Consider the following 24,947-nt stretch of genomic DNA (forward strand, 5'->3'; position numbering starts at 1 on the left):
CTCAGGAGGGCTGGACGGAACCAGCGGGAACTCAGGAGGGCTGGACGGAACCAGCGGGAACTCAGGAGGGCTGGACGGAACCAGCGGGAACTCAGGAGGGCACGAGCGTGGAGCCGGCACTGGAGGGCACGTGCGTGGAGCCGGCACTGGAGGGCACGTGCGTGGAGCCGGCACTGGAGGGCACGTGCGTGGAGCCGGCACTGGAGGGCACGTGCGTGGAGCCGGCACTGGAGGGCACGTGCGTGGAGCCGGCACTGGAGGGCACGTGCGTGGAGCCGGCACTGGAGGGCACGTGCGTGGAGCCGGCACTGGAGGGCGCTCTGGAAGCGCGGACACTTGGGGGCGCTCGGGAAGAGCTGAGCTGGACGGGACCAGCGGAGATGCAGGAGAGCTGGGCGGGATCAGCGGAGACGCGGGAGTCCACCTGCGAGGAGCAGGCACTGGAGGGCGCTCTGGAAGCGCGAGTTCGCGGGGGCGCTCTGGAAGCGCGAGCGGCGGCGGGCTCGGGAGAGCCGCGGACGACGGCGGGCTAGCTCCGACTCGGACCCGGAAGTCTCCCAGACACCGGTATATTCCTACCCTCCAGGTCAATCCTGTGGTGTCTGGGAGGTCCATGGGGTAGTTGTAACAGGCTCCGAGCCGGAACAGATGGAGGATGGCCGCGTCGTGCAGATCCGAACTCTGCGCGAGCCCGCAGAACTCCTCTGCGTACTCCACGAAGGGAAGCTCGCGGAGTATCAGGGCGCGGAGGCGGGCGGCGAACTCCATCGCCATGGAGGGAGCGGGAAAAAAGGAGAAAACAAAAAACTTTCAAAAACGGAAAACAAAACGGGGGAAAAGGAGCGCCGCTTACTTTGTAGTTCCGGTCTTCTGTCACGTTCCCTCTCGGGACACAAGGAGCGAGGAGACGTAGGAGTTCCAACTAGCACATTTATTGGAGAGACACACACACAAGGAGACGAGGAGCTTGGGGAGAGACGAACATCAATGACGTTTAAGACCGGACACAGGGGCTAGGAAACACAGGGACTATAAACACTGGGAAATTAGCAAGGAAGAACAGAAACAGGTGTGGGGCAATCACATGCAGGGCTGGGGACACATTAACTATTAATTAAAGGGACGAGGATGGCCAAATAGGGACACGAGAGGAGGGGATACACAAGACAAGGACTGACAATAGGCTAATAGACATAGTCAGGTGTACTCAATGAAAGATTTATTCGTCATAAAATAATTACTTCATAATTGTATTAGAGTCTTACACACATGCTATACAGCTAGTGTAGAGTCGTGCATTAATTTGAGTGATGACAGCTATTATGGGAGTGGCTTGATGGAGCGCATGAGATGCAGAACATGATCTTGACCCTTAAGAAACTTTAATTAATGCTGTCACGAAACAATTAAATGAATTGCTAGTTACTACACTTAAATAAATATAAAGCCTGTACAAATATTAGAAATCGTGAATATAAGTAATTGGGAATAAAATAAAAAAAAAAAACAGTCCACACTTAATTTATTTATTATAGCATGTAGTTTTGAAATTTGTCAAGTTTTTCGTTAGGTGTCTTTCTTTAATTATATGATGTCATTACATTGCTGTCTTGCCGCCAGCCAATCACCGCATTGCTGATCGTGGTTTCGAGTATCGATGCATAGCCCCTTTTAAACCAACCTATGAACATGCAATTATTTCAGATAACTAAATCCAGCCGTACTAATCAACAACAACAGGTGCGTTCGAAGAACCGAATTAGCCAGATCATGATTAGCGTGATTATATCATCTTGGATGTGTAATTTGATCTCGGATGTAATGAGCGACGTATGAAGAATGGGCCCCTGGAATATTAAAGAGAGAGTTCACCCAAAAATGAAAATTCCGCCATTATTTACTCGCCCTCCTAACCCGTAAGACCTTCATTCATCTTCGGAACACAAATTAAGATATTTTGATGAAATCCAAGAGCTTTCTGACCCTCCATAGACAGCACTACCACAATCAAGGCACAGAAACGTAGTAAGGTTAACGTACTAACATAGTTTGTTAAAAAATAAAACAATTACCTTTAGTTACCCTTTATTAGGGGATCACGATATTGAATTTATGCCGATATTTCTCAACTTATTTTGGCCGATATATTTCCAACACCAAGTCTCTCCTGTGCAGAAATTATAAGTAAAATATTTTTAAATTTTTGTTAGTTTTTAACAAGAACTTATTTGTTAGAATTAAGTAAACAATAATGAAGGGTTTTTTTGACGGTACATTGGAGCTTTAAAAATAACTATAAATAAACTATATATCAATCGCTGTATTTTTGTCCCCAGAAAACCCTAACATTTTGCTTTAAGATTGTTAGGACCCGGGGGAGGCTGCTGCTGCTGCCACTACACGTGCTATTACTCTTTACTCTATCACAAACCAGACGCATTCTGTATGTGCTTTCACAGATTAAATACAGCCATCCAAAACACTCAATATAATCATCATTCAGACAAAACTTTGCTCCAAGAATGTGCCACACTGCTGATGTGATCTAATCACTAGCACACCCTGAGCACGTGAGTTAATGTATTCCTCTTATCAGGGAAACATAATATCGGCATCATTTTTCATATTGGGCAAATGTCGATATTTACATTTAAAGCCATTACCGGCCAATTCATATCGTGCATCCTTTATTAATTACCCTTAATTACACAGTTATATATCTGGTTATATTTTGATTTTCCCCTCCAGACTTTTCCTCAAGAGGTAAACAGGCTAAAGTGCGTTTTTGTCTGGCAAGTGCTCTGTGTTGCTGCATGCTGAGACGTGTTGCTATGGAGAGATGTTGCCGTTTTATGATGTTTGCTCAATTAGCTTTAGGGACCTGATGTAACTGTTTCTCGTGTATGTATGTGTGTGGTAATATTAGAGTTTAGCTAAGAAACCCAGGCTCTTGTAGGGTGAGGGGTCTTCAGTTTGTCCCGATGTACAAATGTTGCTTTTCTGACCTTTACAAGATCAATGATCTGTGTGTCAGTCTGAAACGCAATCAGATTTATCTGCTGTCTACGTCAGTCGGTTATTTTAGGGAAATCAGGTTTGCACAATTGTTAAAACGGTGATCTCATGGAACATGTAAAGAAGATATCCAGACCATATTAAGCCTCATAATTGAAGGACAATATGGATTTATATTTTTTACATTTTAAAGAAATGAAGGACCATTTTTAGGATTGTTAGATTTGAGTTTTGTGAACTATTCTTATTCTCATTACTGTAATGTGAAACAAATTGTATATTCATTTATTTTTAATGGTATTATTAATTTGTACTGCCCTATATATAATTTTAACTTAAAGAAAACGAGTTTTTATAAATTATTTTTATTGTAATTTATTATTATTTTGCTTTAGGAGTATAATATGGCCTGGAATGAATGAATACTAAATTAACCATTCTAAAATATATATATATATATATATATAATAAAAATTAAACGGGATTTTATTTTTAAAAAGCTTTAAAAAAAAAATACAATTTAGAGTGTAAAATGACCTGCAAATATTTTTTGTTTGTTTTTTCGTTTTGTCAACTATTCAGTGCTGTATCATTTGATTTTATATAATTGTACTATTAGGTGTACTGCCTTTTAAAATATACAGATTTTTTTTAAATAAATATAAAAAAAAAAAAATTTTTTAAGGTGTATTTTTGTCTTCATTTTCTTCATGCAAAATATGATTTCTTATGTTTTGTTTTTGGAGCATAACATGACCTGGACATGATTTTTTTTTTTTTTTGGGTGTGTGAAATTCACCCAAATAGTTTTCATTCTGTATTTGAAGGAAGCACCTGAATCTTAGTGAGCTTGAGTTTGGTTCAGTGAATTTGTCATATGTTCGTCGTCATCGGTTTTATTTAGGTTTTATGCATATCATGATATGATGAGGTAAAACTGCCATTTCAAGCTGACATGTCCGAATGTCTCAAAAACAGAGTCCGTTGAGATCAGCAGTGTCTCAAAGACTTTGACACCTGCTCACACCACAAATCACATGCTCTCTGTGTCTCCTTGAGAAACCTATTCGACAGAAAAGCTCTTTGTTGTCCTTTGAGTTGAGATTTCACCCCTCCCCTGAGAATTCGTCATAATCTCTAAATTACACGTTCCACTGTCCTTTTTAATGATTTAGTCTGGTCATGTCTTAAAATGGGTGATTCTGTAGACTTAGGTGTTTCGGATGAATATTTGGTAATAATTTCCAGCGCGAAATCAGAGGAAACCCCCTGCCCCTTGAAAAAGGCCTGAGAGATTTCTTTTGATGGTGAATCAATGGAATAGCTCTGAAAGGATTTCTTGATGTTATCCATTAGCAGATGCTCTCGTTGTGAAGCGCTTTGCTAATGAATTCTCTCTGCCTTGTCTCAGCGTGTGCGGGTTTGGATTATGAATGAACTTCGAAAAGCAGCCACGTGGAGACATGCTTTATGCATTATTCAGTGTTGATAATCTTTCATGCTCCTGTTAGGACGGCCTTCACGCGCGCTTTTACGCGCTCTACGTTTATGCTAGGGCTCCGTCATCAAATTGTGGCGGGAGTTCAGCTGCTGTACAAATAATTGCGGGCATCATTTTTGTTCTTATCAAGTGCAGCTGAATACACATTTGTTTTATCACGCAAAAACACTTAGCTGCCCACAGATGCGCCTGCCTATAAATTGCCCTAATTTGCAGCACAATCGGCCGATGCCGATTTAATTAAAAAATGACAAAACCCGTCCCGATCAATCGGTCGTCCTCTATTATCCTCACTTTACTCCAAATCTGTATGAATTTCCATCTTCTGTTGAACACAAAAGAAGATATTTTGAAGAATGTTGGTGACCAAATAGTTGACGGTAGCCATTGACTTCCATAGTATTTTTTTTCCATACTATAGCAGTCAGTGGCTACTGGCAAGTGTTTGTTTGCACACATTCTTCTGTTGAACACAAAAGATATTTTGAAGAAAGAAACTCATTCAGATTTGGAACAATGGCGATTTTCAATTTTGGTTGAATCTTTAAAAAATGTAATCCAATGAAAATGTAACAATTACTTTTCTTTTTTTTCAGATGCTAATAACTTTGTATTTTTGTTGCAGTTTGCCCTAGCACAGATATCCGCAATAATGCGACCCACCTGCGCCTTCTGGAGAACTGCACAGTGATCGAGGGCCACCTGAAAATCCTGCTCATGTTCAAGCCCAGACTGGAGGACTTCCGGGGCTTGAGCTTCCCGAAGCTGGTTGTGATCACAGATTACCTGCTCCTCTTCCGCGTTTACGGCCTGGAGAGTCTGGGCAATCTCTTCCCAAACCTCACCGTCATCCGCGGCAACAACCTCTTCTTCAACTATGCCCTGGTCATGTTCGAAATGATCCAGCTAAAGGAAATCGGCCTCCACAGCCTGACCAATATCACACGAGGAGCAGTACGCATTGAGAAGAACCCCAACATCTGCTATTTGTCCACTCTCGACTGGTCCAAGATCTCCGACTCGATGGAGGACAACTACATTGTGGATAACAAGGACGAGCGGGAGTGCGGAGACATTTGCCCGGGTACCATCACGGGGACGACAACCTGCAAACAGACCACCATCAATGGGAATTTTGGCGAGCGTTGCTGGAACCAGAACCATTGCCAAAGAAGTAAGTCGCGGTTGTTCTATTTACCATGCTGCTGTTTTTTTTGGATAAGTCATCCTCAGTTTTTATTTACTTTAAAAATTAGGCATTGGCGTAACATTTTTTTCAACTTTCTTGGGAAATAGTGTATGTTTTTGATTAAAAGGAACCAAAAGCCCATGTTGGGCTCTTGAACATACTTTACACTTTTCACTTTTTTAACATTAGTTTGAGTGTATTGTTGCTGTTTGAGCATAAACAATATCTGCAAAGTTGCGGTGCTGAAAGTTCAATGCAAACCGAGATATTGTATTTTAAACTTATGGCAGTTTAATGCCTACAAAAACGTCTCGTAGGGAAGCTACTTCCCGGGTTTGTGATGTCACAAACCCTGATAAACCCCGCCCCCGAGAACTTGCAGCGAAGGGGGCGAGGCCATGTTACGCTGCTTTAGAGAAGAGGAAGAGTTGTAGCCATGCCGTCAAAACAAGAGGTGCACGGAAAAATCTATTAATATATGAATCGCGATTCTGTCTTCTAACGATTCTAATGGATTCACAAGTTTCAAAATCAATGTTCTAAAGCAGCGGTTCCTGTAAAGGTACTGTAAAGGACTGTAAAGTAAAGGTACTGTCCCTCGCGTCCCCCTGCTCTGCACACACTCTGCATCTCTCTCTCTCTCTCTCTCTCTCTCTCTCTCTCTCTCTCTCTCTCTCTCTCTCTCTCTCCCTCTCTCCCTCTCTCCCTCTCTCCCTCTCTCCCTCTCTCCCTCTCTCTCTCTCTCTCTCTCTCTCTCTCTCTCTCTCTCCTCTCTCTCTCTCTCTCTCTCTCTCTCTCCCTCTCTCCCTCTCTCTCCTGATCATCAGCTTGTCAGCTCCAATAAACTGTGTGCCAATTATACTCTTTATGGGCCTGTTTACACCTGGTCACTTCATGCATTTTCTCTGATTGGTTTGCTATCCAATCATGAAAAGACAAGGTGTAAATGACCTCCCAACGCTTTCGAGAAGGATTTGAATTCGATTGCTCAAACCACTTCAGGAGGTGGTCTGGGCCGCATTCCAGATGAAACTGGACAAGTGTAAATTTATCTGGTTGTTAAACTTTCCAGCAATACTTCATTGTCTTGAGACTAGATATTTTTGTAGCATCTCTTATTATAAACGTAAGAAGCAAAAATGCTGTTGAACACAAAAGAAGATATTTTGAAGAATGTTGGCAACCAAACAGCTGACGCTAGTATGGAGAAAAAAATACTATGGAAGTCAATGGCTACTGTCAGAAAATAAGAAACTCATGCAGGTTTGGAATAACTTGAGGGTGAGTAATGATGACAAATTTATTATTCGGTGAACTATTGCTTTAAAACTTCTGTATCTATTTGGCTACAGTGGCTTTTTTGGTAGAAATTAAGGTTCCCTTGATTAAAAATAACCTTTTTTCAACCATATCAGATTCAGAGCAGATATATATTGCATATTGTCTGAGAAATATGCAGGAGAAAGTTTCTGTAGTAAACATAGGTTGGATTGATTTGTAGGCAGCTTTGACTTGCAATAACTGAGATGAACAATGTGTATATATGAAGTCAAGTCAAGTTGAGCTTTATTGTCATTCCGCTACATGTGGGGACATACAGTGGAACGAAATGTCGTGTCTCGCAGGACCACGGTGCTACATAAATACAGACATACAACAATGAAGTAAAAAAACACTATAAACCTATACACAACTAACCTACTGACAGATTTAACTATAAGTATACTATATATAAGTATTTATCAAACTAAAAGAATAAAGGATAAAAAATACAAACTATACGAACTATATGAGTGAGACGGAGCTGGTGTTTGGCTGGAGGAAGCCGTTCTAGTACATTACAGGACAGTCTGTGCCAATACAAATCTCGTCCGGCGGTTTAGCGTGTACAGCGCCGGCTCGCTATTCACCTCACACCCCGTTCAACCTGATTCATCTCAAGTGCCTTGTTTACTTCCACCTTTTTTGGAGGGGAATGATATGGAAGTGCTCGAGGCATCTGTTCAGCCTTAAACAATCCAGGAATCAATCCATAATTAGTTAAAAGGTGTAATTTTATGCAGCAAAAATCAAAACCTAGTTTATTTCCTTATAGGAATATTTCACCCAAAAATTAATGGTGTATGCAACGTTGCACAAACCATAAGGCAAAACCTGGCAAGTTTGGTACCGCTGGACTCAGCAAAGAAGCAACGGTTTGAAATGAAAAAAACATCTCAGTGATGGATTTGTTTCTTACAAAAAAAACAGATCTCACTTCTCAAGACATTAATTATTAGACTGGAGTATTGTGGATTACTGTGATGTTTTTATCAGCTGTTTGGACTCTCACTCTGAGGGCACCCATTCACTGCAGAGGATCTCTTGGTGAGCAAGTGATGTAATGCTACATTTCTCCAAATCTTTTCCCATGAAGAAACGCACTCATCTACATCTCAGATGTCTTCTTTGGATGGTCTATTATTTTAAGACTGATGTTCAGATTACCTAGAGACCGTCTGGTTTTGCAAGTATATAGTTTGTACAATCCTTATGAGTAAAATCACAACTGCATTCCTATGGATGAGGTCAGGCTCTGCAATAAGACCAGTAGCGTCCGGCCCAAATAAAGGTCCACGTTGGTAAGCATGCACACACTTTTTGTCATGTGAGAGAGGTGAAAGTTTAGTCGGCTGTAATGTCAAAGCGAGACCCCATTTCTGGAGTGTGATGCAATGCTGTTGTATTTGGGCAGGCGCTGGGGTGAGCGAGTGTATAACACTACAGCAAGATTCCAGATCCCGAAAGAAACAGGCACTCTCCGCCATGCCAAATCAACACAACCTGTGTGTGCTTGTTTGTTTAGCCTGACGTTCATGTTTTCTTGCTCCTCCAAGGAATTGTTTCTCTGCAGATAATAATAAGGGGAAACAGTTCATATTCCAGATGGAAGGTTTTTTACTTTCTTTTGCACTTGATTCCAGAAGGAACTTTACTACATAGGTGTGTTCTTCCATTTTTATTTCAAACCGAGATGAAGGCAAATTTAACCCTCTTTTAGGTGTGGCATGATTGCGTCTCCTGATAAGAGTTACTCAAGATACCATGATCATGAAATACAACCCCAATTCCAGAGAAGTTGGGACATTTTGTAAAAGGCAATAAAGTCAAGAATCTGTGATTTGTTCATTCTCTTTAACTTTTATTTAATAGACAAATGTACAAAGAAAAGATCTCTCAATTTTTGTCCAGTCTCGCTTGATACAAGACTTCAGATGCTCAGCAGTCTGTGATTGTTGTTGTCTGATTCTCCTTTTCATGATGAGCCATACATTTTCAATAGGAGACAGATCTGCTGTCCAGTCTAGCACATTCACTCTGTCTAAACCACGCTGTTGAAGCACATGCAGAATGAGAGCTGGCATTGTCTTGATCTAATAACCATGGACTTCCCATGAAAGACATAATCATGATGGCAGTATATGTCTCTGTACAATCCCAGTATATGCCTCCATGTCAGTAGTACTTTCGCACATATGCCAGTCACCCATGCTGTTTGCTCTGCTGCACTCCCATACCATGACAGATGTTTGCTTTTGCTTCTGTCGCTAATGAAAGTCTGGATGGTTCCTTTGGTCTTTCATACCTGCAAACTTGTCGCTTTTCGGCGACAATCGCCGCTTTTATTGTCAATCGGGTCATTCACGTGAATCGTGTAGAACCGGAGAGTTTTTTTGGGGGGGGGGCGCTCTTGCGTTAATTGACATCTGGGCCGATCGGAATCTCTACTGAGCTCGCGCCTGTCAAGAGAGGGAGGTGGGGGTGGGCTTGCGTGCCATGTAGGCCATTATTGGACAATTCTTATAAATGACATTTTTTCTGGACCAATCGGAATCTCAGCGCTTGGTTCAGGATCTTGAAACACACTGCCATCTGTGTTCGCGCCTGTCAAGAGACACCTGACCTAATGTGTAAACTCTGATGGAAATTGAATTCAAGGTAAATCAGTCTTTTTGGAGCTAAACAACAGATATTTGTTTGCTTAAGTCAAATAACGTCAGCTAAGTTAGCGTTTTTTTTTTCATACAGTTAGCCTATGCTTCGAGCAAAATGCTTAATAGCAAGCAATACAAGTGGATCCAATGCTGGAATTTCCGTTAGCAAGATAGCAAATTTTCTAGCCATCTAACATTGTTAGCTAGTTGTAATGTTAATTCCTGCATTGTCTGACCGTCTTGCTAACTAAAGTTAACCATTTAGCTTGCTACGTAAGTATATAGTATTTCAGATAGCCAACTTAGGTTGCAACCTTATCATTAGCCCCTAACTTAAGCCAGGTGCTCTGCCCTGAGTTCTGGCTACTACTCCAATTCTGAGCTACCCTGATTAACGACACGTTATGGAGGTTGTCGTGTGCGCAGCAGTCATTCAAGTCAGCTGGATGTAGCCCTACTTTTAAAGCGTTTTTGATGTGTTGATGTGGGTAGGTGTGACTGTTTAGACAACAGCTGATGCGAGAGTAATACAGTGTAACAAAGCAATTTGACGTCTTGTTGCATTGGATGCGCCGCATTACTTGTAAACAATGTCTATTTAGAATCTGGCGAACGTGCGAGGCTAATGCGTTCACAGTGTCGGCGTCGCCCATTCTGCACCCACCCCCCAACACTGTCACCTTTTTTTCTCTGATGAGTTTGCAGGTCTGGTCTTTGGTACTGAGAACTCAAAAACCATTTTTTCCGGAAACTAATTGAAATTAGATTAGATTAGATTAGATTCAACTTGGGCAAATGTGGGCTCATCTGAGTACAGCACACATTTCCACGGTCTATTTGACTATCTGAGATGAGCCTTGGCCCAGAGAACCCGGCAGCATCGCTGCATAGAATTGATATATAGCTTTCTTCTAGAGTAACCGATATTCAAGTTGCATTTCTTGATGCAGCAGCAGACAGCGGTAAATGGCAGTGGTTTTCTGAAGTACTCCTGAGCCCATGTGGCTATATTTAACACTGAAACATAACGGTTTCTTATGCAATGTCATCTGAGGGCTACCTTTTGTTTATTTATTTACTTTATTTATTTAATAATAATGATGACTATTAATTATTACAGGGACTAAAAATATTGTGGACATTGGACAATATTAAAATGTTTTAGTAATAGTAGTAAAAGTATATTTAAAAGTATTTATGCTTGTAATGTATTTGTGTAATTTATTCATAGTATTTATATATTGTCATTATAAGTTGTGATATTAATTTCTTTGATTTTTATTAATTAATAATCTATTATTATTATTATTTTATTATTATTATTACAAGGATTAATTGTAAAGTGGTCTATATTTAAATGTTTTTATTAGTAGTAGTATTATATTATTTTAAAAGATGATATGTTCTGTGCAGCTGTGTAAAATTTAATATTTGTAATATTTTTATTAATGTCATTTTACCTTGTAATTTGTTTTGTTTTTTTACTTTTTCCAGCTTTTTTTTTTTGTTGTTTTTTACTGACGTCTTTCAGTCTGTTAGATAATTCTAACAAATAGCTAAATCATTCTTTATAATAATGTTAATTATTTTTGCAAACTCTTATTTATGATAAAAACAAGGAAACATAATTGCAAATTCTGTTTTACATTGCCTCTTAAATGCATAAAACTGCATTGAATCAACAGTAAAAATGTCCAGCAAATGAATTAAAAAGCGCAAGCCCTTGATTCATTCATGAATGCAGTGAGTGTTTTGTGTGTAAGCAGGCGTTCGGTGTCAGGAAGCATTTTAAGTTGAGCCAGTGGATGCAGACATGAGCTTGAGCGCAAAGATAAAATCTGTGCAGGTGCTTCTGTAAGCGCCGCTTTCCATTCTTAGCTCGACGAAGAAAAAAACTCAACATGCTTGAAGTATAAAGCAAATGTTTAGTGTTTGCTTCATTTGTTGCCCAGGGAACGTTTATTTTCCTTTCAACAAAATAAATCTGTCATGTGTTTTAATACTTCTAGGTAAATAGCTTGGTTCTTGTAGCAACGGTATTCAAATTCGTCCTTTTTCTCTATAAAAACGTCACAAATGCAAACAGTGGAAGCGTCCAACAGAAGACAAACAGGAGATGTGCTGTTCAGATAAGTCATATCTTCTCTGGCACAGCGTGTTCTGTTATTGTGTGCGTTGTTCTGTTGCGCCGACAGCGGCTCTTGCACAACCGGGATGTTATCAGGTCAAAGTTCAGCAGCCGCGGATTTACGCTTTTTTGTTGTCATAACCATTTTGTTCTCCTGTGGTGACGTCAGAGCGTTGTGGACTTGAGGTCGGTTTTTGTCTGGATCATTCGCTTTGAATTAACTTGACAAGAATTACTTTTTTTGGTTTGCTAGTTTTTCATCTAAACTTACATTTGCTGCTTTAACATCATGATAATTGGGATTTGAAACAGTTTGTTAAACGTACTATTAGAACAATAATAAACAGAAGCTAATAATATCATACATCTTAGTTTGCTTTTTTAGTTTGGTGAGTTGTAGACACTTATTATTATTATTATTAATAGTAGTAGTAGTAGTAGTATTTTATTTTTATTAGTCACCTTTTATATAGCGCTTTTAACAATGTAAATTGTGTCAAAGCAACTGCACAATATCCCCCCCCCCAAAAAAGGAAATAGTGTCAATAGTGTCAATAGTGTAAAATGAAATTACTAAAGAATATTAGTAATATAGATTATTATTAATTTAACATGTTATGATGATGATGATGATGATGATGATGATGATGATGATGATGATAATAATAATAATAATAATAATAATAATAATATAAGCACTACTACTAATAATAACTGCTACAATTAATAATGATTAATTTAAAGTAAAAAATAATGTAAACTTATTATTTTCTTGTTTTTACTAGTAGTATATTTTTTTCATACAATAATACTTTATTAAAATAATAACTGGAATCATTGTTATTAATAGTTATTAATATTATTAATAGTAGTATATAATAACAATGTGTTATGTATACATATATGTATATATATATATATGTGTGTGTGTGTGTGTGTGTATATGTGTATATGTGTGTATATATATATATATATATGTATGTATGTATGTATATGTATGTATATATATGTATGTATATATATGTATGTGTGTATATATATATGTATATATGTATATATATATGTATATATATATATGTATGTGTGTTTATATGTATGTATATACATACACACACACACACACACACACACATATATATATATGTGTATATTTGTACCAAGGACGTAGAACAATCACTGGTATGTTCCTGAGTTTTAACTGTTTCGGTTTCTTAGAAAAGGAGGCGGAAAAAACTAGTCGGAAAAACAGAAGGAAAAATGTGGCGCTCTACAAGCGCTGATGTCCAGTCATAAATCTCCAACACATTCGCCTCTGCAAAGATAACAGGGTTTATTGAGTTCAAGGAAGCTGATGTTCTTGTTTTCATGGTCCAGGTAAAAGATTCTGGAAGGTGCTTGATATCGAATCTCCTGATCTTCAGGCTGACATTGACTGAGGGACCCATAACAGTTGTTTGTATACTTATTTTATTTTTCCTGGCATTTAATGCCAGATAATGATTTTCATGATTTTTCTTGTTTTATCCATTTGAATTCATAACTGTGGTGCCTAAATCCGTGCGTGGGTCGAGCAGCTGAAGTGTCGTGTGATGCCTGCGGACAGGTGGACGCTTTAGCTTCCGTCTGCTGTTAGGCGAAGCGGTTTTCCGAGTATCAGCACCTCGGAAGTGCCGGAGGGTAAGTGTGCTTTTCCTAACCATCTAAGAGTGGGTCATTCACTTCCCTTCTCGGAGTAAAGAGGGCCTTAACAAGACATATAAGGAGCCGTGAGGATTCTCTTTCTCCCACTTTACTGCTCTTTTCCCCACTGTATCCAACACTCGTTTCACAGTGGAATAGCTGGGGATCGTCTGCACAGCTTGAGCAAGCTTTTTTTGTAGTGCTTCAGATTTTTGAAGAAAAAAATCTCCAGGCTCCTCTTCTGACAGAATGGGGAGTCGCTTGTAGCACTTGATTTGATTTTCTTTAGCAGGCGAACTCGATGGTTGCTGCCAGTCTGAGAGCCTTATATCAAGGCCCAGATGAAATCTAGTTTTTTGCTCCATTTTTGGGAACAAACCTATGGGATTGTGCTTAAAGGAGTTTAAATGCAGAAAATACAGCTTTTCTTATTGGTATTGTCAGATTAGCCTAAATATTTAACAAACGAATGCAAAGAATTTGCAGATTTTTTACCATTTAACCCATCTCAAATTCTCCATCTATTTGTTTTATAATTAAATGTAAAATTTCTTTTGAAGTTATGAAAGAATGTGGTAAGAGTTGAAAGTACCGCGCTTTTGTTAGTGTCATCAAATTTGCCTAAATTAGCCTAGAACAAACAAAGACTCAATCTAGAATTTTTACGATTATTCTTCCGATTGTTTGTATTCCAATTCAATGTAACATTTATTTTCAAATTTTAAAAGAATGTGGTAGCTGCTAGGGCTGCAACAACTAATCGATAAAATCGATTATTATCGATTATGAAAATCATCGACAACGATTCTCATTATCGATTAATCGGGTCTGCCCACAGTGCACGTCCAACTTCAGCTGGTTAGTCAAATTACGGCACTGAATAACGCATTTCTATGGACAAAATGCATCTAAAAATAGTGGCGGAAACAGAATGAGATTCTGCCGGAGAAGCAAATGATCCAAGCTGCCCAAAACATGATAATTCTTTATTTTAAGCTTTAAGTTAATGCATAAGCATTAATACAATTAATAGGCTTTTCAGCGCAAACATATCCACTGTGCTGAATTATCTGTTGTTGAAAGTTAATTTAAGGTTTAAAATAAATAAAAATATTTTATGAGAGTAGGAACTTTAAAGGGATAACAGCGTGTAATTGTCTGTCTGAATATAAACATGAGACGCTCCATAACGGCCTTTTACAGGATAAAGAAATGACGAGGTGACTGTGATCAAAGTAGTTCCTGCAGAACATTACTCTTACCTGTTGGTTAACACTGAGTTTGTGTTTTTATTCGTCTTTATTATTATCTTTATTATTTTAATTTTTAATAGAGGTTTAAACTATATTCAATTTTTACAATGCTTAACAAATTTATGTAAGTTTAACAATGTGTTTATGTAAGGTTTGTGCCACTGCTGCTCTAAAGTAACAGTATTGGTGATAACCAAAATCATTTTTCGGCTTTCTGTACTGGTTAGTACTCCAATATGTGTAAGCTCTTTAGTAACAGTAGTAGGCTATTTTTAATGCTATAATATCATTATTGCTGTTATCTATGAAAGAAAACCAGAGCACTTATTTTTTTTTTTTACTTTTTATTTGAGTATTTTTTTTTCGCGATACCCAATTGCAGTCAAAAAGTACATAAACAATACCAGCAAGAATGCAAGCTGTTATGAGGACATTTTTTATTATTATGTCCAATAAATGACAATAACATTTTTAAATTTAAACAAATTTTTGACAAATTTCTAAAATATGTTTTCTCTTTATTATGATAAGTGGTCTAATAAATTAAGCACTGTATGTTTTCATAGCATTCAGTTGTCACGTTTGTTTGAAGGACATTGGGCAGAATGTGGAATAGTGTTTTTTTTGGTCAATATTTTTTTAATCCGATTAATGGATTAATCGAAAGAATAATCGGCCAACTAATCGATTATCAAAATAATCGTTAGTTGCAGCCCTAGTAGCTGCCATAGTTGTCGTTGACACATTTGATTGTTCTTTTATTATCATGTTGTTGTTGTTTTTTTAATACAATCCATTGCAATGTTGTTTAACTCAAATGTGTCGCAAGTTTACAAAAGTTAAGTAGTGAACATTGAAATATGACACTTTCTGTCCAGTGACTTTGTCCATTGAGTTTAAACTTGGTAAAAGTACTGCAAATTTGTAGACTTTTCACGACTCCTAAGCGTTCTAATTCTTTTTTCCGATTAAATTTAAAAACTTTGCTATCAATTATTCGTTAATTTAATGTTAACTCTTTTTTTTTTTTTTTTTTATACCCCAGTCTTAAGTTTTCTTCACACCAAGAAAGATAACTAACAATAGCTATATTTACATGATTGTGACGTTTATTTTGCATTTTTGTTTTCTGCTGCTTTAAATGTGTGAGCTATTTCTGTTTTCAAACGGCGCTCCATTTGAAAACAGATGATGGAGATTTATTACTAATCACAGAACTGCCGTTACTGACGAGATGCGTGTGAAAATCGCATGCAATATATCGTGCAGCCCTAGTTTATTCTTTGGTCTTGATGCACATTCACACTAAGAGCAATAACTGTATTCACACCAACATGTGATCACGAATAATGGAATGTTTACTATGCAGTTTTGTCGTCTTAAAAAAAAAAAAAAAAAGTTTGTATTTTATCAGCTTTCCTTATCTCTGAAATGACTTTCCTTTCATCGAATACCTTTCGTAATGAGTTACATCAAGTCCCGCCTTTTGCTCTTTTTGTCGTTGCCGCTTTTTTGTTGAGGATTGTTTCACTTGTATTGAAATACATTGACCATTTCTATTTATATTCCTTATTTTTTGTTTATTCAATTATTTAGCATTACATTATACATATTAAAAAATAGTTTCTTTAACTTTAGCTTTATTTGGCAATAACCCTCACTAAAATCACATTCTTTGCATTTTGTGATCCAGCAGTGATTTTCCTCCACTTTTTACCTTTAATCTTACAGTTATGAAGGTAAAATCTGTGGTTTTTGCACAAAGCCTCCTTGATCGAGGAGCCGAGGAGGCGAAGCATGATCCCCTTGCTCAGAGATCAGTTTGCACGTGAACACGGGGGTTTTAATTTCCCTATGTGCTTGAACTCTGACACGGATACTTTCTCATCGTATAGGCTCCTTTGGTCGCCCGACCCATCAGCACCACTGAAACGCTGGCTTGTGCAACACCCTCGAGTGTTTGTGACCGTTTGTGTATGTAAAGGGGAAGTGAATGTGTGAACTGTTTTGGTAGGTTTTTCCGTTTGTGTATGCGTGTTCCTATAGGTAAAGAGTGTATGTTGTGTCCGCACAGGAAGCATGAGGCCCTCTTCCAGATTCTCACAGACGGTGAAGCAACGAACTGCTGCACGAGGCATAAATGTATTATGCTATGCATGCATAGGTCGAAAATTAACTCACGGCAAGCATCAAATGTGAGTAAAAAAAGTGTTAGGCCAACATTATTTATTTATTTATTTAAATGTTTAAATATTATTTAAATATATGTAATACTAGTTATATACAATATAAGTAATATTAGATTATAAATATAAAAAAAAAATATATATATATACACACATATATATACACACACACACTGTTAGATTGAGCCTACATATATTTTAGTATATTCCTCATGAAAACAACACCAACCTATTATTTACTTATTTAAAACTAACAACTTATGTGAACTCTGAAGCATCAGATGCGAGTACAAAAAAATTATATTTATTAAATAACAATATAAATAATAAATGAACAGTATTGATTGTGTGTGTGTGTGTGTATTTTTATGTAGAATGTTTCCTAAAAAGTTACATTTACATGATTACAGTATACATTGTTACATGATTTTAATATAGCTTATGATGATATTAACATAGCATAATCTATAAATAATATATTTTTTCCTACGAGTCTACAATCATTACATTACAACAATAATATAAATAAAATAAATATAACTATTTATGCCTTGTATTTTTATGTATACTTTTTTTAATTGTATTAATATTTTGATTAGAGACGAACCGGTGGTTTGTGTTTGGATTAGGAAGTGCAGATTGTGTTGGATTAGCCGTTTCGGAAGAATCATATTAGCAGCTGCACTTCCACCGTGATTTTGTGTGTGTGTGTGTGTGTGTGAGAGCACGACTGCAGGCGACTACGCCAACTTCCATTCATTAGCTGAACAGGAAGCCCTGAGGGAGATGGTGTCCTCGCTGTTATCAATGGCAGCGTTTCTACACCCCACATTTGCATCGCGCCACTGATACGCTGTTCTCACAGCCCCTCTCTCGTCTAGTGCTCGTGCGTTCCTGCTGCTTCATGCCCTTCGGAGAAAGGAAAGGAAGAGCCGCGGGGACAGTCTCAGAAACTAGATCTTTCTGACACACATGTAAACATGGGAAGTAACAGAGGGAACGTATTTGCATGTGGCTAATGACAGTTAAACGCAAAAAAATCTCAGCTCATTACTGGGTTGGGTGGTATGATCAATCTTATACAGCAGAGTTTTTATATCGCAATATAGATTTTGTTTTTTCATATGCATTTTGATAATACAGTTGGGGTGGAAATTAATTTATTTTATTTTATTCTGTTTTAATTCATAAATTAGTTTAATCTAAAATACTGTTAAAAACAGTAATACTGTGACTTTATTTGAAATAATTAAAATCTTTTGTAACATTATAATTCTATATTATTTTACCATATTTAATGGTAATTATTACTGATAGATGTCACTTTAATGTATCCTTGCTAGATAGAAGCATTACATTTTATATATATGTATATATGTGTGTGTGTATAATTTATAGCTAATGTCAATAATGTTTAATAATACTAATCATTGAATTTTTTTATTTGGTTTTGCATATTAACTGAATAGATTTAGCAGTTTTAATGCAATACTACTGCCATTTTATTTATTTATTCATTTATTTCCTAATAATTATAATATACAATTGATATTTTAGCTCATTTTTATATTTTTTGGCAATATTTAATAATAGTCAGTGATATCATTGAATTTGTTGTTTTTATATGTGACCCTGGACCATAAAACCAGTCATAAGGGTCAGATTTGTAAGATTTCTTCATCTTGAGAGCTGAATAAATAAGCTTTCCACTGATGTATGGGTTGTTATGCAAGGACAATATTTGGCTGAGATACAACTATTTGAAAATCTGGAATCTGAGGGTGCAAAAAAATCTAAATACTGAGAAAATCGCCTTTAAATTTGTCAAAATTAAGTTCTTATTTACGGTAGGAAATGTACAAAATATCTTCATGGAACATGATCTTTACTTAATATCCTAATGATTTTTGGCATAAAAGAAAAATCTATAATTTTGACCCATGCAATGTGTTTTTGGCTACTGCAACAAATATACCCAGGTGACTTAAGACTGGTTTTGTGCTCCAGGGTCACATTTGTTTAGCACATTAACTAAATAGATTTCACACAAGTTTTAATGCAATGTTATTGCCATATTACACAGTGTTTTTTTTCCCGTGAATCTGTATTTAAAAAGTTTTTTAACAGCTCAGAACCTGAGAAAGTTTCAGGTGAAGACTGTTTCCGAATTAATGTTCCTCTCTTAGCGCCTCGAGCGCACAAAACTGTTTCTTCAGAAGAGTTGAGCGTCTGCTCTCAGACGTTGTATTAGTTGTATTAATAACTGAGAAGGGTCGAAGAAAAGTGGTTGCTCCTGTTTTCAGGGTTTCCAGGCAACAGTGAAGCGGCTGTGATGAAGAGAGAGTGTGAAGGCATGTGTTAACGTGAAGAGAAACTGTTCCAAATGACAGGGAATCCGGCATCTTTGTGAAGTTTACAGAAAATTCTTGGAATTGTTTCCTATCTTTGTGCGGCGTCTCGCATTTCCACACCTATTAGAGTCTCAGGGGAGCTGTGGAAGTGACATGGTTGGACTGGATTGGAGATGGTTATTAGGTACAGTACATAATTAGCTGGTTTACCAGAATCTGTGCTAAAATGGGACGGTTGTCATCCACAAATTTTATTATATTTTGTCTAATTTGACTAATTTGAGCAACCAAAACAAAAGTATGTACATTTAAAGTATTTTCCAAAGAATTCTTCACAGTTTTGTCCATTGTGGATTTAAATATGGATTTCAGCATTTTGCAGACGTTTTTGACCTTTCTTGGCGATTTCTTGTCCAAAACTTCCTATATTTGGCCATTTATAATTAAAAGATGTTTATTTTTCGCTAAGATTTGAGCAATGTTTTCTTAGTATTTTTGATCAATATTTATTAATAATAAATAACATAGCATGTTATACAAATAAAATGAATGGCAATTAATTATATTTTAAAGTCAATATGCAGATGATAAGCATCACAAATAAATAGAAAAAATATATAGATGAGAAAGAGAGGCCAAAAATATTTATTTCACTATTTTGGGTCCTTTGCATTGTAATTATATAAATTTGTCCAATATTTGAGCAGTTTTTTTTTTAATGTTAAATATTGTATAAAATAAGAATGCATTTTATTTCACCAACTTTGTGTGTAATTCTCGCCACTGGCATCAGGCATTAAAAAGCCCAAATAGGCTCGACGGCTTTCCAAAAATAAGAATTGAAACAAAAAACGTCTCTTAATGAGCGTATTGGGGCGTTTGTAATTGTTAATGAGCGTCAGCACGTGTAGACCAGAGAGCAAAATAAGTAGCCTCAAGCTCCTCAAAGGGAAGAGTTTAATGATTTGAGGAGAGGAGGAGGCGTTGCATAACTTGTTTGTGAGCAAAACAAGCCCTCCCTCCTCACAGGTAATGGAGAGGATTGTTTTCAACCCTTGGAAGTGTCATAACCGCCATCTTCCCCATCAGACTAGTAGTCATTGGTGGACCAAACAAATGCGGTGTCCCGGTTTAGCAGGGGTGTCTTGTTTGCTTGACAAACGATGTGGGAACGCTCTCGAACCATTTGACTAATGAGTCCGCTGCTCCTCTTTCAAACCAATGACTCAATCAGTTATGAATTGTTGAAGTCATGGCCAAAGTTTGATCGATGCTCCGACACAAAAGCAAAAGCATCAAACCATTTATAGAGGTCATGTGATCTGTCATAACTTACCTATTGTTTAACCCTGAGATCATTTACAAGGGCGTTTCCATGTTTGCCAAGGCCGTGGCTCTTGGGTTACCGGCGGTCGTTGTGCCACATGATGCAACGTGTTTGTACTCTAAGCCAGAAACATGTTGACACAGCCATTACTGCGAATATATTGCTTGTCCGTTCATAATTAGGCAATGGTAAATGAATGCAACGTGTTGCTGTCAGAGATTCCCCTCTAGCTTGTTTTTCCCAGGCTGTTGTTGTTGTCGTTTCCACTTTGCCGTACATCTGGACGCCTGGTGCCTCCATCATAAAACCCCACAGCTGGAGAGTGACGAATGGAAGAACCCAGAGCCCCGGCTTCGCCCGAACGCTCATCCCCCCCAATGTTGGGCCTCGGACGGTGGGTAGTTTTTGATTACGGGCCTTTGATCAAAGCGTGAGGCTTCCCCGAGAGTACCAACCAGCTGTGGGCGCTCCCACACCGAGCACTGACTCAGCTCAGAAGGTTTAGGTCGAAGGATCTGAGCTAAGCAGTCACCACAAACTTTCCAGCGTCCTGCTCCCCGAAACATGACAGACTCGTGATGTCTAGCTGTACCCATAGCAGTGTCTGCTGCATTTGGGTGACGCCTAAAAAACAAGGTCAACCTTACCAAGAACTTGTACGACCTGCTGAGTTCGAAGAGTTTGTTTGTCGCATTCACATTTAAACCGAATTGCAAACTGCTTTGAGAAAGCTCAAACTCTTGAGCTTTATTCTGTTTGGACCTAAAAGTTTGCTTATGAAGAACGTAATATGTGGACAACACCCAAAAATTTAAATACTGTCATTATTTATGTACTTTTGGTATCACATATTTGTCATATTTCAAAGAGGTTTTATTATGAAAATGAATCTAACAGCCAGAACACAGCAATATAATTAAATAATCAGCAATAAAAATAGATAATAGTAAATAATAACATAATTATTTGTAAACAAAATATCAATTAATATGTATTCAAGTCAAAGTTATATTCAAATAATAAACATCTCAAATTTTGGCAAACAATAAAACTATATATAAATAAATATATATATATATATATATATATATATATATATATATATATATATATATATATATATATATATATATATATATATATATATATATATATATATATATATATATATATGTATATATATATATATATATAGTGTGTATATATATATATATATATAGTGTGTATATATGTGTGTGTGTATGTATATATATATATATATATATATATATATATATATATATATATATATATATATATATATATATATATATATATATATATATTTATTTATTTATTTGTGGTGTCAAAATTAGCACGTTAACGCATGCTATTAATTATTTTCAGATTAATGCGTTAAAAATATTTAACGCAATTAACGCAGGGGCGGGGCTAGGGTTGGCCACCCCATTCGCAACTGCTGCCTCTGTCTCTTTTTTTTCTTGCAAAGGATTGCGTTTATTTAGATGCAGAATGTCTTTATGACCACATCAAACGGGAGAAGTTTCAGACACGTGCTCTATACGTCGCCTCCACGCCAGACGCGAGTCAAACAAGCGCGTAAAAGATACTGTGCTCGTAGAGCGCACTCTTTAAATACACGCACAAAGGTGCCGGTGCATAAACACATGAACAACATCTCCAGAACTGCTGTGAGAGTCAATTAATGAGCATTTTACCGTTTGATTCGAGTAAAACTTGCGTCATATCATATACACACAGAACTGTAAAGGTATTCCCGGAAACCCGTCAAAATAAAAGTTCGGATTAAATTGGAAGACACTGCGGCAGAAATATATTAATATTGTTCAGCGGACAGTGCATACTGCTACTACTAGGCTACTATTAAAATTATTAAAACTTTATTTTTTTTTTTTAGTAATGATCACACAACAGTTATTCCATGTTTTAATTTTAATAGTAACCCCCCTTTGTTTGCCAAAATAAATAAACTTTGATTTTCAATAATTTAAAGATAAATTAAATTAATGTTTTATGTCTTCATTTGAAAACCAGATACAGAACACAGAATTTCTGAGGAAAAATAAAGCATTTCATAAGGCTATTTTAAGAATAAATTTAAATAAACTAATTTGTTATGCATTCAAATAATTAGACGTACTACACCAGAATTTAATAACAATAAAACATGTGGTGAAAGAAAATAAAACACCCACTTATGAAAGTGGATGAAGATTTAAAATTTCTTGAAGTCTTTAACAACCTAGAAATGATGATTCTGTCTGAGCTATGTGTTTTAAAATGAACACGCACTAATGTAAACGTAGCCTAACAGATGTGCAAACTGAAAACAATTTGAACTTTATTAAAATTATTTATTTATTTATTGTGTTGGATATATTTTGTTCCTTTGTGCAGTGGCTCAGGAGATGAGGCTTTGAGTCTTTATAAATATCAACATTAAAAAATAGTTTTTTGAGATAATGTAATTTTATTAAAACTGATTTCATAAAACTGGTATCGAAAAAAGTATCGTTCAGGAACCGGTATCGAACTCAAGGTATCGGTATCGATATCGAAACTTTTTGAACGATACCCAGCCCTAGTCCTGAGGCACCCTAGCACTGTCTCCCTCATCTAAAATACCCAATTCAACTCATCCGCTCATTAGTTGAGACTTTCAGACCTGAAGTGAGTCAGAAAATGTAAAGAGATTTGTGAGAAAATAAGATGCATGTCAGATCCCCATCACCTTCAGCAGCAGCAGCTTTTAAAGCAATAGCAGGCAAATAAGTTAATAACCAGCTGCTGTGATGTCTATTAATCCAAGAACAAAAGAAAAAAAGAGGAAATCAATAACTTTTATAGTTTTAAGGGGTTCATCTATATTTAATTTAGAATTTAGTGTTTGGTAAGTATTCATTTTCTGTATATTTCTGCTGAAGGGCACAGGTAGCTAAATATGTCATTTATTATAATGGGTTCATGTGAAGATTGTTTTAAGTTCACTTAAAGGTGCCATAGAATGAAAAACTGTCTTTACCCTGGCATATTTAAATAATAACAGTTCTGTACATGGAAATGACATACAGTGAGCCTCAAACACCATAGTTTCCTCCTTCATATGTAAATCTCGTGATTAAAAAAGACCACTGAAAAACAGGCGAATCAGAACATAACACCGACTGTGACGCAACAGTCGGGATCACTACGCCCCCAACATTTGCATAAACCCGCCCTTGTTCTAAGCCGGCCGAACCATCAGAAGCTCTGCAGGTATTGTAAATAAACAAGCGCGGACAACAGCGAAAATAACAAAATAAATGTTATGTTCCAGGCCGTGCAGGGGGTGTGAAGTGCAGGGATGGGTTGGTGTCTGTATTCAGACAGGCACAGAAAGCAAATAACGCGAGCCACTAAAGGGACATGGTTAGCTCCTTGCTAGCGGTAGCCTGTTACAGTACATAAGATTTCACTCTCAGTAAGGAGAGATGAGGATGATGGCGAATGACTTACAGATCCTGAGCACCACTGACAAGCATCTGATCTTGTGAAATGTGTGGTAAGTACTGTTGCTCCATAATGTAAACATAGTTTGTGTGATCGCGTCTCTTGAAAGTGAAACTATAACGCGATCGATGGATCGTTCAAAAGCAGTTTCAATGCCTCTCATATTAATAACGGCTCCCTGATGCCCGCGTTTTATATACAGTATAATTACCCGACGATATAACTGCGAGAGAAAGTATTTAAATACATATTTTCCTCCCTGTGCTTCCTTCTTGCTGATGAGCCGTACTGTGAAACAGCCAATCAGAGCAAGGCTCAACATTGAGCAGCATTGTGAAACAGCCAATCAGAGCAGAGCTCATTATTATTCATGACCCTGCCAAATAAGCCAATAACAGACCGTTTCATTCTAGGGAGAAATCCTAGGGTTGTAAATGGACATGTAAAATCGTTTCTGGAGATTTTTTGCCCTTACCTAAGCCACATACCTTCTGTGTAGATATCAGAGAACAATTTAAAATACTGTATCAATGCATTCTATGGCACCTTTAAATTAGACGTTAAGTCTAATAAATGTTAAAATTGATAGCTCTCAATTATACTGTAATGCTGAATGGCTACAGTCAATGGTTAAATATTCAGGGGGCAAAAAATTTTTTTTATAGAGACATCAGTAGTATTGATATCAGTGATGCTGGCCTTCAATCATGAAAAAGATACCATTAAAGAAATATAAAAAATATACTGTCTTTATGTTGTTTGTACAGTGTACATTTGAAGATTGTTTATTTAAAAACTTGAATGTTAGGTGGGGTTAAGCGTGATTAATCACG

At 37.1% G+C, this 24,947-nt stretch overlaps 1 protein-coding gene across 1 annotated transcript in view; it reads left to right on the plus strand.

Annotated features, from left to right (window-relative positions):
* insrb (insulin receptor b) overlaps positions 1 to 24,947 on the plus strand; it is an 84,008-nt gene that overhangs the window by 21,303 nt on the left and 37,758 nt on the right. Inside the window, exon 2 of the mRNA XM_079426003.1 lies at positions 5,142 to 5,690. Coding sequence (XP_079282129.1) covers positions 5,142 to 5,690 — 549 coding nt within the window. The remainder of the gene's footprint in view (positions 1 to 5,141; positions 5,691 to 24,947) is intronic.

The sequence above is a fragment of the Barbus barbus genome, assembly GCF_936440315.1.
Source record: "Barbus barbus genome assembly, chromosome: 9".
In the NCBI taxonomy this organism is placed as follows: Eukaryota; Metazoa; Chordata; class Actinopteri; order Cypriniformes; family Cyprinidae; genus Barbus; species Barbus barbus.